Source organism: Vitis riparia, chromosome 7 (assembly GCF_004353265.1).
Source record: "Vitis riparia cultivar Riparia Gloire de Montpellier isolate 1030 chromosome 7, EGFV_Vit.rip_1.0, whole genome shotgun sequence".
NCBI lineage: Eukaryota > Viridiplantae > Streptophyta > Magnoliopsida > Vitales > Vitaceae > Vitis > Vitis riparia.
In genome coordinates, this window is record NC_048437.1 from 4040350 (window position 1) to 4055835 (window position 15486).

Consider the following 15486-nt stretch of genomic DNA (forward strand, 5'->3'; position numbering starts at 1 on the left):
TCAACGCAACGCTTTGGTTGGTCCGCGTCATCATGACCTGTCCCCATTTAAACTTAAGGAAAGTTGTTAATTGGGCGAGAATTTATAATGTGCTTCCCCACTCCAACTTCCATCATGCTCCTTCCACCTTATCATCATCAAATCACTGGGCCCCAACCTTTTGTTTCATCCTCGACCACATCACACGCTGCCACGAATGTACATAGAGAATATTTTATTTAATTCTTAAATTAAAGAAGTAATCTTGCTTTTCTTAGTTGGATTTGAATAAAAAATATTTATTATCATTTTTCTTCAAGAATAAAAATATAAAAACCAATTTCAAAGAAAAGTTCAAACATCCCGTTGATGGATGTTTTTACATCTATAAAATAGAAGAAAAGACCAATAATAATAATAATAATAATAAACTATAATTTGATTGGGATGGATATTATTTTTTAATTTAAGAATTATTTACCTTTTTAATCAAATACAAATTATTTATAGGAGTTTATTTTAAATTTTAAAACATTTTCTTAATATTCCTTTATAATTTATTTATTTTTTAAATTAAACTTTTGATCATCCATCTAAAATCACAACTTTTTAATTTAATTTTTGCATTTAAAAGGAAAAATGGAAAAGGTCGACATCCTACATGGGGGGACCTCTATATAGTGACAAAATAATTAGGTGGGCTAAACTTTAATGTATTAGTAATTTTATGATTAGATAGAGAAATTAATTTAAGGTCAAAGACGCTACACAATGAGCCTAAATACTATTAGATGCAGAATTATTAGGATTGTGGTTTCGTTGAAGTTGACTTGGTTTGATGACTTTCTCGGGATATTTTTGTAATTTTCGTTAAACTTAACTTAGGAGCTACTAATAAGATAATTGCCAAAACTTGGTCACCAAGAAAGTTTTATGTAGAGAGAGGAAATTTTGTTCATTTTTAATGACTAAAAAGCCTATAAAATAAATAGAGATGAAAGAATTCAAAATTGATCCTTTTTTTAACCTCTAAGATCTTCGAAATTACAAAAACGACACTGTTAATATATGGGAATCAAAGTAAAAGCAAGAAGGGAGAAGTACGAAGATTTTTCCCTTTTTCGTCTGTAGTTTTCCTGGAAGAGATGAAAGAGCTGGGAACTTGCATCTCCCAAGCGGAGAATATTTGAAGAAGCTTCCCTGGGTTTTATTCTAATTGACTCGCAAAACTCCAAACCACTGATTTGTCGAGGTTGATTCAGTCAAAAAAAGATATGATCAGAGGGTGGTTTTGTAATTGACCACCATGCATGAATCTAACGTCCCATACCATCTACATTCAATTTTATTTTATTTTTTTAATGTTATTTATGAAGATGTCAAACTTAGGAAACTTCCTACGAGATATACGCCTAAATTTCCTTCATTGATAATAGGAGGCTTCCAATTGGTGCAACCACATTGAGGATCTCCAAAGTCTATCTTACAAAGACAAGCATAAAATAAAATTAATTCTAGTATCTATTACCGTTTATCACTTTGTGTCATAATTTATACTACTTAGATTTTATCATTTTGTATTTTAATTCAATCTATTTGCATATTTATTCAACGGTTTAGATTTTATCTCACACTTTTTGATGATTTCTATGATAAAAAATATAATGTTATATGGAATTGTTACCATAGCCTTTTCCGATTTTTCATGGTTAATAGAAATACAAAGTGAAAAGAAAAAAAATATATATTTAATAATATTGATATAAAATTATTTCAAATAAAAAATACTGTCATCTACCATGATAAATTTATTGAAATAAAGTATTGGTTTTTTTTTTCACATTTTTATTTTACATCACTTTTATCACCTATAATGCCGATTATCAATTTTCTAGCCCCAAGAATTACACTTCCACGATATTTAAGAATAGTAGGAAATTTTTCATCATAAAAAATAGTATAAAGGCATGTTTGGGTGTTTTTTAAAACAAGTTTCTATTTTTTAAAACAAAAAGTATAGGAAACCATTTGATAACCAAATGCTATTTTATGTTTCTGAAATCAAAATTTGGTTAATTTTAGTTTTGATGATAATAAAACAAAGTTTATATTATATTTCAAGTGTGTTTAGGCAAGACGATTTTCAAAGTGGCAATCATAAAGACAAATCAAGTCAAAGTAAAATCATTAAGAAGAAGAAAACCTCAAAAAGAAGTGTTTTTCAAAACTCAAGTTTCGTAAGATCTTTTAGTAAGGTTGTTTCAACTAAAACCTTGTGTCAAATGTTTTCTAAACTTATTTAAAAGGTTTTAAGTTGAAAAAGTTGGTTATTGAGCCAAAAATGGCTCAACCGATTGAATCGGTCAAGGAGCAAGTCGATTTCCAACTCAACTGGTCTAGGAGCAGGTCGACCCCCAGTAGGTCGAGAGGTGCAAAAAACTTTATATTTCTTCCAGAATGGTTGTTCAACCGGTCGACCCCCACCTCAACCGGTCGAGGTTCGGTCAAGGGGGTGGTTGAGGTCTAACGGTCACCTACTAAGTATTAAATGCTAACGGCTAGTCAACCGGTTGAACCCCCGACGACTAATTTTGTCGTTTTTTTCTATAAAAAAACTTCAATCTTTATTGTTTTATGGATTTAACCTTCCTAAATCTTTCTTGAATATATTTGAGTATTGGAAGAGTGTTTTTAAGTGCGCCGTTATTCTAAAACTTGCACATCTTTAGTGCACCATTCAATCTTAGTTTTCTTATATCATTTGAACCTAAAGTTTTGCATTAGGATTTTGTGAAATTATTTGTATATTTTTTAGAGAAAGAATATAAGTGTGAGGTATTACTTAGAAGTTTTTAAGTGCGGGGTATCACTTGAGAGGTTGTTTAAGAGTGGGGTATCTCTTGAGGATTGTAAAGGGTGCTTGAAGCCAAAAGTTCAAGATGATGAATTGGAACCATAATTCAATTATATTGCTTAAAGGTTTGGTTTGGAAGCCTTAAAATAATGAAACCTCAAGCTTAGGATTGAAGTTAGAGAAGAGTGGACGTAGGTCAAGTTACGCTGAACTATTATAAAAATTTTGTGTTTGCATTTTTTCTTCCTTATTCTTTTAATTTATATGCAATTGTTTTTATTTTATATCTGCATATAATTATCTTTTGCATTCACATAATTTAAATTTATAAAAAGATATCATCATCCTATTCACTCCCTCCAGGGTGATTACCATAGGTTGGATTTACCTAATTTTTCTAACAATGTTTTTAACAATATAAAATATGACATTTTCAATTAAAAAAACAATTATACAAACATGTAAAATGATCAAAAGTAAAACACTACATATAAATTTTATTTTTAAAACATATTTAAAAATAAGTAAAAAAATATTTTAAATTTTCAAATAGACTTTTTTTTCCACAAAAATCAAATAAAAATTTTTAAAAACTATTCTCAAAAACAAAATTTTAAAATTGTTTTTGAAAACATGTACCAAATATATCCTAAAACTTTATTTAATAGTGTTTTAAAAATACTTTTACAAAATGGTTTTCAAAAACACTTCTTTAATATTTTAAGAACAACATTTTATTTAAAAACTTAAATATAAAAAAATAAATTTTCCAACTTATTATCCATAAAGACATTTTACACTTTTATATGATATAAAAAATTTTAATCTATTTATTTTATTTCCAATCATTTAAAAATATGATTTGGATGTTCCATTATAAAATATTTTATAAAAATACCTTCCAAAAATACCCTTAAATTTGGTAGTGGTGTAGCGCCGTGATTAACAATACATATATATATAATAACATAAGAGCCTCGAGACGTCATATATTAAATTTGGAAAAAAAAAAAAAAAAAAAAAGTGGAAGAAGGGATAGGTGGCAGCCTCATGACTTGGGTTATCACACACAAAATTGACATATAAGAATTAATAAGCAAGGTTTGATATCAAAGTACGTGTCTTAGAGGTGCCACCAAAAAGTGGCGGCTGCTTTCCGCTCTGGAAATGCTTTGTTTATGGTCAAGTTGTGAGATTAATTTAAATACTGAAATGGCGGTGCATTGTCAATCCCCTCAATTACTTAATGCGCGATTGACGTCGAAGGATTCAGAGGACATGGAGCTGGTTTTTAATATTAATTTCTATTCCTTCCCTCTCTGCCTCTCCTACACTTAATCCTTGACCATGGAGGCTCTGTGAAGAAAGGGGCAAGTGTCCTCTTCAAATTTTACCCAGATTGTGGTTGCCATTAGTCTCAGCCGTTTTTAAAAATTTTGGAAACATTTTTCACTCACTAAACTAATTTATTGAACTCGTTTCATAAGTCTTTCAATTCAACATCAATTAACAAGCGATGAAGTTTTTTTGACCCAATTAAGTCAAATGTTTAGGTATTACTTGAAAATATTTTGAAAAATGTTTGGAAACATATGCTTAACCTTTGACATCTTCTGGTTGGCTTATCAATGTGGTACTGTGACCGCTCATTTGTTCAATGAATGCTACAAAACATTAGAGAAATCGCTTTTATCTTTTTGATTGTAAGATAGCCGGCCCTTGACCAAAAAAATCCAGAGCCCTGAGGGGGCCCAGAAGCCCAAAGCATTTAGGTGGTCTGGACAACATAATAGGAGAGTGGGTGGTCATGGGGACCTCCACACAGTGGAGCACTAAATTTTCATCTTTAGGCAGTGCAGACATCATCAAACTGAAAATTTTAAGGTTTAATGCTACTCTTCCACACTGTGAATGATGTGTTTGGGTTCTGTTCATGTCCCATACCTTTTATATTTTGAAAGGCTCAAGCACTAGCAATGGTCGGCAGAATGCCAATTCGTGGGTTGCCTTCTCAAAAATTCATATTTTATTTTGTTGCTCCCCCTTTCAAGTATATACTTCTTTACATTAACTTTTGGATTTTTGCCTAATGAAAAGCTTGCTCTGATTCTAAACTTCCTGAGTTTTGGTTCTCCATGGCTCTGAACTCTAGGCCCAGCCCAATGCACTACCCTTGGCTTTTCATTAGGGGGGGAATTTGTACGGATAGGTTTGATCCAAGTTCCAACCCCATATTTAGTCGGAGTTAGGTAAACATTTTTAATGTTCGGATTGAGTTTTTAAGTTTTCTAGGTTGGACTGGAACAAGGTTCGGATAACTCAAATCTAACCTGAATCGAAATTGATGTTTGATGTTTTTATAATATTTATTATCTTATATAATAATATTTAGTTTTTAGATTTTAAATAAAAAAATCAAATTATAATTATATCATATTATAAATCTTTTTATTTGTTTTAAAAAGATGTGTAAATTTTTTTTTTATTTATTATTTAAATTTTGATATAAATATATAATTTTATTTTTATTTTTATTTTAAAAAAATCAGAATAGATGAATTTTGAATCATGGAACCAAATCAATACGACCAGTCCAAATTTAATACAATAAATCTGAGTTTAATCCCATCAACTCCAATCTAATAGGAATAAATCGAGTTTAATTCTAGTTGAGTTTTTGGGCCATTTGTCCAGTCATGCTCAAAACGACGTCGTTAATCACCAACGATCTCCAGACGGCCCTTTCATTGGTTGCCTCATATCCACTAGAGATTGCCTCCATGCTCCAGCAACAGCAAAAGTCGAAAGACTTATAAATGTCTTCCAGTCTTTCTCCCCTAAATCTCCTTCACCATAACTCAGAAACCCACAGCTCAAAAAAGTAGAAAAAGCTTCGCTGAAAATGGTTTGAAGTACATAAATTAGAGAAGCTAAGTAATGGCTTCCGTGGCCAGATCCTCACCTCCACTGCGGATTCACCACCTCCACACAAACCCCATCTCCCTCCACCCTTCTCATCATATCCTCCACTTCGCAACCCGCCGAACCCCATCTGTTCCTGCACTCAAAACTGCATCAGACGGAAGCCAAGAAGTGTACGGCCCTGATTTGCTGAGGAAGCCCCATGTATCTGCACCGGACGACGAGGGTGATCGGAAGAGGACGAAGAGGAAAGGGGGTGAGTGGGTGGACTGGGAGGATCAGATTCTGGAGGACACTGTCCCTCTTGTTGGCTTTGTCAGAATGATTCTTCACTCCGGAAAGTAAATTTGATGCTATCCCTTATCTTTTTCTTCTTTGATTATGTATTTTGATTGAGTTTGGTGAAGCGGGTTTGAATTGATGCCCTCAATTTGTTGTGTACGTGATTCTAATGCTTCAGTCTGCACAAATGTGGAGAGTGTAGCTCAGAAACTGAAATGGGTTTGAATTTTTGTAAACATAGTATCTACATAGATAGCTCGAATGATCGCTTCTCAGACTAAGAATGTATGTAACCCTATCCCGGTGTGGTTCAGTATGAACTTATAACCATGGATTTGATTCCTTCATCAGGATCATAGATTATAATAAGATCATGACCCTAGTCCATTCCAATTTTTGACAGAACAGATCAAGTAATCATTTGATATTCCAGTTAAGTATGATACATCCGAGGACCTCCGGCCAAGCGGAAGAAACACAGAGAAACTATTATCTATTGGCAACTCCTCTGCCCCACTGCACTCTGCTTTAGTATTGCCGCCCATTTTATGATAGTTGGAGAATGTGAGTGTTTCTACTTTCAGGTTGCAGAACATAAAAGCTTCTGGAAGTACAAAACTTTAGGGTTTCTACCAATTTGTTCCTAATTCTTTGTCTTAATATATGAATTTGGCTCAAATAAGAAGGCGTGCAAATCTTTTCATTCCATGGATGGCTGCTGTTATAAAGTTATGGGAACCAGTATTTGTATTGTTGGAGAATATCTATGTAGAGTGTCATATAAGTTTGCTCTTATATGGCTGTAGGAGCAGCCAAGAAATAAGTGAAAGTGTTTTTGAGCATGGGGTTCAATGTTTTTGCTATTTATCAGTTTTATTTGCTCAAAAACAAAATTTGGCTGTCTACTTAATGTAGGGAGCAATGATATCTCTCGATGTATTGTGACATGTGAGTCTTTAATTTGTCCAATATGAGCTATATTACTTTCAGGCCTGTTTAAGTGATGATTATTATATGCAGATACAGAAGTGGTGAGAGACTGAGCCCTGAACATGAGAAAATAATTCTGGAGAGATTGCTTCCATATCATCCTGGATATGAGAGGAAGATCGGAAGTGGAATCGACTATATCACGGTATGTCCCTATTTATTAGACATCCCCCTTTGTTTGATATATTGGCTGCTGATCCATGTTCTCTGAACACTGCTGAGATTCTGCATCTTTGAATTTCATTTATTCACACCACATAGAATCAGGTCAATAAAGTTATTGACCATTTTAGTTTGAGGATCCTCTTAGTTTTGTCCATTCCCTTTACTCATGGTGATGGGTGTGGATTGATGACAGGTTGGGTATCACCCAGAATTTGAAAGTTCTCGGTGTTTATTCATTGTGAGGAAGGATGGAGAGCTGGTTGATTTCTCATACTGGAAATGCATAAAGGGTTTTATCAGGAAGAACTATCCCTTGTATGCAGACAGTTTCATTCTCAGACATTTCCGACAGCATAGGCGCAGCGAATGAACCTAAAACCAACTGTATGTTTGTAGATGAACAAGGCAAGGGTTTCCCATGGCTGCAAATCCTTTCCACCATTGTAGTAGTGTAATAGCTGCTTTTTCTTTTCCTTTTTCCTTTCTCATTTCTTTTTGATGGGTGTATTTTGGGTTGTAAAGTTAAGTGGTTGATGCTGTGAGTCATTCGCTTTCAAGAAGTAGAGGCACCAGTTTCTGTATTGACTCTCTGTTAACAGTTTGTTAAGTTGAGAAAACTGGTTATGGTGACTCGGTAACATTCACAAATTATAATAATGTTGTCATGAAAACTTCTTATACCCGGGAAATGGATCATTAGGCCTCCATATCAATTGGATAGTCTTAATTTTTAAGCCAAAAGAAATGAAATAGCCCATGAACCATGTAGTCTTTTTCTTTCAGAGCACATTATGACCGATTTGAGGAATATAGAAGTTATCTTAAGGTTAAGACCATTTTCATTACCACTAATATAGGAATCAAAGATGGGTTGAACCCAACCCAACTCGAACTTTAAGCTCGGGTTGAAAATTTGTAACCTTGACCTAATGTAAATATTTTAAATTTTGAAAATGGGGTTCAACACAATCCAACCCAACTTGAAAACAACTTAAAACTTGGGTTTGAAAATTTTTAACTTAGGGTGAGGTTTTAAAAAAAAAAGTTTTTATGATTCTACATTGGATAGAAGATAAAGTTTTTATCGTTGTAAAAATATGAACTTCTTTTAATCATATAGATGTATTTTAAAACTATGAAGATCTTTTGGATTTAGAACAAACAATATTTAAATGATTGCATGTGAATCATTATATAATGGTATCAGAACTAGATAGTTGATCTTAAGGATTTGTTCAGTTGCATGATGAGTGTTTATTTGTTTGGTCTCATAATCTCATGAGATACAATGCCGTTTAAATATGAATTCATATTAGATGAAGCTTTGACGTTAATATGAACATAATTTTTTAATACCAAATATTAATGTTTCTTAAAAAATTGTAAGTGGAAGTCTTTTAACTCATAGATGATAGGTTAGACGAGAATCCAACCCCAAATGTAGCCTTAAATAACATATATATATATATATATATATATATATATATATAATGGTAAAAAATAGGGAAGTTCCGTTTATATTTATTTAAAGCTCGGGAAAAAACTTTTTTTTTTCCTCAAACTTTCTAATAATTCGATAAACTACAAATGGATATATGAAAAATAGTTTGTTTGTTGGCTAATTATATTTTGAAATATAAATATAATAATATTTTTAAAACTTTTAAATTTAAGAGAAAGATAGTAAATTAAAAAAAAAAAAATTCCCTATAATCATTCGGTGGATACGGAGTTCCTTATTTCACTCCAGTATCATCCACCTTTTCCTTTTCTCTTATTAGATACTCTAGGGTTAGGGTTTCTAATCTCTGCAACGTAGAGATTCGAGAGAAGAGATGTGGCATGAAGCGAGGAGGTCGGAGAGAAAAGTCCATGACCTCATGGACGCAGCTCGAAAGAGGGCTCAGAGACGAGCCGTGTTTCTGGCCAAGAGGCGTGGTGATCCTCAACAATCGATTCAAGTCCTAGGATCTCGCTCTCGCACGTACCGCGACGATGGTCTCTACCAGGCCACCCTTGATCAGCAAGGCCTGTAAGATTGCTCCCAAAAAATGTTTTTTCTTTTTTCACGATTCTCCTCAGCAAATCTAGGGTTTTTTCGTTTGTTTTTCCTTTTCTGCTATTAAATTAATCGGTTAAACTAAGAATTTTATTGCTTTCCTCGTGTTTTTATTTTCTGGATTTGAAATGAGGGTTGTTTGAATTGGAGTTTTAGGGCATTGGCCAATTTGCAAAAACTATAAGAAAAAAAACACGAAAATACGAAATATGCAAGCAATATTTGTGTTTTGGGTTCAATGGGGTCGTTCTGACTTTGCTTATTGAGTTGAAGGAATTAGTGCCTTATTTGGTCAATGGGCAATTGTATTGGGTGGAAAGAAAAGAAAAATTAGAACGTATGGTTGAAGTTCTGATCACAAACCTTTGTTAGATCTCAATATTTCGTTTTCATTTACTTTGTTAATGATTTCTCGGTGACATGGTGGGGCTTAAGTTTTGAGGATGACTAAGAAATCTGCTTCTACCCCATATATCAAAGCTTATGAGTTTTACTAGATTGACGCTACATGTATAAATCTGAAAATGGTAAAAGTATCGGCTGAATTGAGGGAATTCATCATAGTTCACATATGCTAACTGCTAATAAATAACCCATCTGATACATTTATACATGCTGAAGTTTATTATGTACTTGGTCAAGGAAGAAACTAAGTGATCCTTTGATGTCTTCAAGCTTAAGCTCAAACTTGAAATATGGTAACCATCCTTGAAGGCAATATCACGGGTCTTCTGCAGCAAATAATTTACAATTGGTTATTGAAGCTACTATTTTTTTCTTTTCTATACAAAACCACCTGCAACTTAGATAATTTCGATTTGAAGTTGTGCAGTCTTGTGATACTAGATGCGTGTCTGATGTTGACAGATATTGACAAGCATGAAATATGGAGAAAATGAGATTTACTGTTAAGATTATGTGCTAAAGAACCCTTTTTTTTAAAGAACTTAGTAGTATGAAATTTTAATATTCAGTCTAGCACTCAATAAAATGTGTGCATTTCTCATTAATTTTTATTCTCATGTTACTTACTGATAAAAGGTTTATTTATATAATGTGATAAGCTTTAACTTCTATGATTCTGATTTTGTTGTTCCAGTGGCATCATTGTTGTTTGACATCTATATTCTGTCTAATGGTGACCTCACCTTTATTTTCTTTGACAGGATACCGTGGAATGGGAAACAGAATATTTTGATTGACAGGTGTAGTGCCTTCTTCTTCTTCTACTAGTTTGTATATTTGTATATGTGTTCTTGTAGTTTTTTGTTGGGGAGAGGGGGTGGTTTGGTCTGACTGGGGATATTGGTTTTGACTTGAGTTTAAATTTTATATTGATCACATAAGGTTTGGTAATAAATTTTCCTTTACTTTAATAAGCAGATTTGATGGCCGTGCTCTACTTGATTTCATTCGAGATTCTGATTCCCGACATTTTCGGGCCCAACAGAAAACCGAGGAAGAGGAAGAATTAGAAGAGTTTGTTAATTTTGAGCGTTATCGGGATTTAATTAAGCATCGACGTAGAGGATGTCGGTACTTTTTTGATTTTTTTGATCATGTGTTAAATTCTTGAACTTTATCAAATGTCTTTTCTCCTTTACCCATATCTTTTTATGTTTAAAAGATGGCGGAAAAAAAACCTTCTCATCCATCTTTGGAATAATATTATATTAAGGGATTCATGTAATTTCAGTTTTACAAGCTAAGTTCTGCTTGTAACAGTTACTGATGAAGAGGGTTTGCAACATGTTAATGAAGAGATGGAGGCCAAGACTGTTGCTCCATTTACATCAGACAGGTTCCAATTTTTACTTTGATTTTACATTTTTTTTATTCATCAGTTGGTTAGTAAAGCATCTGGATTTTCTTACTTGGTCATTAAACCATATAATGAATTAAGAGTTTTACACATGCACACAAACATAGATGAGCTGGATCTATTTGAGGGCAATGTCTAAAAAATACTTAAGTTATACCATTGTGTGTGTGGAAAAACTGTTTAATTTCTTGAATTATTTAATTGCTAGATACTTTGCATTTTCTAATTATATAATTTTCTGGTGTTGTAGGTTTCTTTGGGTACATAGTCAAATATAACATAATTGTGTTGTGTTGACAGGACTGAAGAGTCATCTGATCTGAGTTATGTATGCTTCTTGAAAAAGCATTTCATTACACACACACATACACGCGCACACATTTGGTGTAATGAATTCTAGTTTTACAGTTTTTGAAAAGCATTTCTTACATGTAATGGTATACTTGAAAATAATTGTTTTTATTTGCTAATGAGGTGCTCTCTAAGCTGATTGCTATTACGTGGGATTGTGAATTGTCCAGAAAGAGCTAATATTTGAAACTGCTCAACCTTTTTGACAATATCTCAATATTACATGTCAAGGCTGTCAGATAAACCTGTGATTGTTTAATCAAATTACGGTTGTCAATCTCTCGTTTGTTTTTCAAACAAAATATAGTTCCTATATAATTTGATCAATGGTTATATATTTGTTTATGGCTTTCAATTATAATATAATCTCTCTCTCTCTCTCTCTCTCTCTCCCTTTAGTGCTTTGAAGTTGGTTAATCGTGGATACACCCTGTCAATCTTGTTTTGCTAGTCTTCTTTTAGCATTTCTTATTGCTTTCTCCCTTACTTGACAATTCTACACAATGTATTTCTGATAGATCTCAGCTGCCACAGCCTCCAGCAAGCAAGGGTTCATATTCACAGGTGGGTTTCTCCTATGATGGAGATGGAAAAGAGGAAACTCATTTTTCAGATGGTGATAATGATGATGATGATGAGGATGACGAGGATGATGAGGATTTTAACAGTGATGATAGCAATGATGAAGGAATGGATACAATAGCAAAAGAATTTGGAGTGAAGAGGTATGGTTGGCTTGTTTACATGGATAAAAAAGCTAAAGAGGAAGAGAAAAGGCAAAAGGAAGTGATCAAGGGCGATCCTGCAATTGTAAGTTAGTCAGTGAAAGCTGAAATTTTACAAGCTTGGATTGCCTGTTCTTATGTCTAGAACGTTGAAATTTTCAGAGAAAGCTGAGTCGCAAAGAAAGAAGAAAGGCTTCTCAGATAGAAAGAGAGAGAGAAAGAGAAGCTACACGGGTGACTGGAACTCGCATGCTTCAGCATGATCCCTACAGGTAAAAGAGTGGATGCTATTTTCTATTTGCATTTATTTGGGAAAAATCAAGTAGTGCTTTTGCAAAAGTGGAAGACTGAGGATTCTATTATGCTTATGACAAACTGGTTCTCCCTCTTTGTATTCAGGGAACCTAGAAGAAGTCCAACTTATGATGCTTATCCTCGTTCTAGAAGGTATGCCTTGTATGACATAGGTCTTCCTGGAAGATGCTTTTCTGGTTGAAGGAATTTGGCAGATCAATGGTGTTGTTTCATATATGCAGATCAAGGTCAAGATCACGTTCATACTCCCCCTCATACTCCAGGCGCTATGCTCGTGGTGGGCATGATGATGTTCATCGAAGCAAATCAAAGACTCCTAAGATAGAATACATTACTGAATTTGGAGGCTCTGCCGATGGTGATGATCCAAAGTTTGAAGGATTTTCTCCACCACCATCTCCTCCATCTCATGCTGATGCGTTGAACCGGTCGGAGCACTCGACCTTTAATTCTTGCACAGATAGATTGGACAGTCTTTAGTCTGCTGCAGCTTATCCCCCATTTTGTTTCCTGAGGCTAACTTTTGTGATTTAGAATAGATCAGGCTTAGGGTTATCAGCATAACTGCCAAGAGGGGAGAGGGAAGGAAGCTTCTTTTCTGAAGCACAGATTTCCTCTTCAATGGACTTTCTAAACGCTTCCGAGTTGCATGGAACTGTTGAAATGGGTTTCTGATACTTCTGCTTGTCTGCAGGCCTTCATCTGGTCGCATACTTGAGGCACTGCATGTTGATCCTGCTTCTGGCATATCCCTTGACAAGGAAAAGCAGTCCAAAGTGTTGAAGCCATCAGTGAGGTATTTTGTAATATGTGGGTTGAAATTTCTATTATATCTTATTGCTTTTATTTTTTAAATATTGGTTAATGGATATGCATGTTTAGAGAGGAGGATTAGTAATGTGCTTATTTCTGTTTATTGCCCTTTTTTGTCTTACTCTTCTACTTATACAGACTGTTGTTTAAACTCTTTTGTTTATTTCTCTGACAGTACATCATCTGCATTGTCAAAGCTAAGCAAGCCAACAACTATTGGAGGCCCCTTAAAACAACAGGGGGAAAAGAAGGAAAGACCCCAAGAACGGCTCAAAAGGATCATGAGCAAGCAGCTAAACAAACAAAGTATTCACTAAATCATTTGTATTTTCATATCGATGGATTTAATCCAGTGACTTGGGTTTCCATATGGTATTGGAGAGAGATGGGAACAAAGAATTTTTTGGCTTTTGTCCTCCCTTACCCCAGCAATGAGTGGGGGCTTTGGTTTTTATTTTAATTTTAATTTTTTTCCCTTTGGACATTTTGTGGTTCTTTTTAATCTATTTTGTGGTGCATCTATTTGTTCCTCACTATTTATGATTTGTGTAATTGGTTTCTTTTACAGTAAAAAAGGATACTGCAGTTGAAATGGCTAAGAAACGAGAACAGGAGCGCCAGAGGCTGGAGAAACTGGCAGAAACAAGCCGATTAAGTCGATACAGGTATCGTAGCCGCAGCAGAAGTGACAGTCGCTCGCCTCCTAGGTAAATGCTCTGTGATTTGATACATGAAAGTTGTAGTAATAGTGAATTTCCATATAGATTTTTATCATTTTGGGAGTACTTATTGTTTGATCTTCTTCGGAAAAATGCTTTTGGAGAATTTCAGGCTGGCTTCTTAGGGGTTATTTTGCCACCCTGAGTTGTTTGATCTATTTTTCTTTTGGAGTGCTTTATCTGTATTTGAAGGATGACTCATCCTTCTTTCTTAACATTTCATTCATCTTCAATAGAATGAGATTTGTTTCTGATCAAGAAAGGAAGAAATAATCCCAAATTCTTTGGGTTCGGAAAGATTAAAATATTGGCTTGTGGCATAACCTTTTCAGCTCTTGAATATCCATCCTATGCTGACAAATCTAAGCTGTTACTCGAGTCAGGTTATGCCCACAGCAGTTCAGACTTTCCTTATTGCATCATGCATGGATATATGGGTTTTGGTTTGTCTTTTTCTTTATGCATTTTTTTTCCCATTTACTCAAAGATAATAGGTAGATGACCCTCCTATAGCAAGCTTGTAGTCCATGTAAAGGCACTGTTTTTTTGTGCATATTCTTTCTCGGGGCAACTGACAATGCCCATTTTGTGCATATAAATCATGTGGTTAATAGGATTGTCTAGTCTGGACATATTGTACTGTAGAGTACTAGATAGACCAGCTATTGTTGTTCAATTTGGGTTCGTACATGCCTTCTGCAGAAGACACCAGCGCTGCAGAAGTCCAAGTAGGAGTAGGAGTTCGCGAAGAAATTATTCTTCCCGTGCCCGTTCGCCCTCCTGGTCTGGTTCAGGCTCTCACTCCCGCTCTCAATCTCCTTCTCGTTCTCATTCTCGCTCACCAAGGTGATCAAGCAGTTGTGGATTTTTTCTTTTAAATATATTTTAAAGTGTATTTTCATGGATTAAGGGGATCTGTTTGTAATCTTGGGGACTAAATCTGAAAGCTAATATTGCAGGGTAAGAAGCCGCGCAAGGTACTGATGGAGAGCTTGTGTCAAGGGTGGAGTACGCATTCTTATGGAGGAAGAAAAGCCAAATGCTTGAAATAGCTAGGGGTGATTTTATGAAGGAAAAAGAGAGACAGTGCACACTCTTGTTTAACCTGTTACGCTTTGTGTCAACTGTGTTAACTTCATCATATGTAATATAATAAGTGAACAGTAATTTGTTCTCTTTTGTTCGTTCTCAGATCAAAGTGTACTGATTCTGGATATGTTTCAATGCTAGTGATACTTGGGGTTCTAAATGAAGCCTCAATATAGGCCCAAGTTAGTGTGTTAGATAATCCCCCCTTTTCGGGTTTTCTGTCTGGTTCGCGAAGCTAGTCGCGGCCCTGTGGAAAAGATGGGGTTGGTATAGGTAGCTTTGCAGTGTTAGAACCTCCACTTCCACCCTTGAACAAATGAGATTTTTGGGCATCTGATTCACATTGGATTTGAGGGTATTTTTTGTACCTCTGATGAAGTTCATCTAATGAACTTTTTGTT

General features: G+C 34.5%; 2 protein-coding genes across 2 annotated transcripts; both read left to right on the forward strand.

The window, feature by feature from the left end:
• Window positions 1-5637: 5637 nt before the first annotated feature.
• On the forward strand, window positions 5638-7863 carry LOC117919372 (protein DCL homolog, chloroplastic-like). Its single transcript, XM_034836554.1, has 3 exons — window positions 5638-6096; window positions 7058-7172; window positions 7386-7863. The coding sequence occupies exons 1-3, from the start codon at window positions 5771-5773 to the stop codon at window positions 7560-7562; spliced, it is 618 nt and encodes a 205-aa protein (XP_034692445.1). The 5' UTR covers window positions 5638-5770; the 3' UTR covers window positions 7563-7863.
• A 1068-nt stretch (window positions 7864-8931) lies between these two features.
• LOC117918432 (CLK4-associating serine/arginine rich protein) lies at window positions 8932-15245 on the forward strand. The gene is made up of 13 exons (XM_034835091.1): window positions 8932-9224; window positions 10418-10456; window positions 10635-10783; window positions 10977-11052; window positions 11943-12234; window positions 12312-12421; window positions 12549-12596; window positions 12686-12892; window positions 13159-13260; window positions 13453-13583; window positions 13846-13984; window positions 14699-14842; window positions 14956-15245. Exons 1-13 carry the CDS (start codon window positions 9028-9030, stop codon window positions 14978-14980), a joined length of 1659 nt encoding a protein of 552 aa, XP_034690982.1. The 5' UTR covers window positions 8932-9027; the 3' UTR covers window positions 14981-15245.
• Window positions 15246-15486: the final 241 nt, after the last annotated feature.

What these genes read in the sequence shown, in the direction of transcription:
- LOC117919372 (XM_034836554.1), top strand. Translation starts at nt 5,771, where the DNA reads ATGGCTTCCGTGGCCAGATCCTCACCTCCACTGCGGATTCACCACCTC. An exon ending in ATGATTCTTCACTCCGGAAA is followed by an intron (nt 6,097 to 7,057) that starts GTAAATTTGATG and finishes TATTATATGCAG; the next exon opens with ATACAGAAGTGGTGAGAGAC. An exon ending in GTGGAATCGACTATATCACG is followed by an intron (nt 7,173 to 7,385) that starts GTATGTCCCTAT and finishes GATTGATGACAG; the next exon opens with GTTGGGTATCACCCAGAATT.
- LOC117918432 (XM_034835091.1), top strand. Translation starts at nt 9,028, where the DNA reads ATGTGGCATGAAGCGAGGAGGTCGGAGAGAAAAGTCCATGACCTCATG. An exon ending in CAGAATATTTTGATTGACAG is followed by an intron (nt 10,457 to 10,634) that starts GTGTAGTGCCTT and finishes TTTAATAAGCAG; the next exon opens with ATTTGATGGCCGTGCTCTAC. An exon ending in CAAGCAGCTAAACAAACAAA is followed by an intron (nt 13,584 to 13,845) that starts GTATTCACTAAA and finishes TTTCTTTTACAG; the next exon opens with TAAAAAAGGATACTGCAGTT.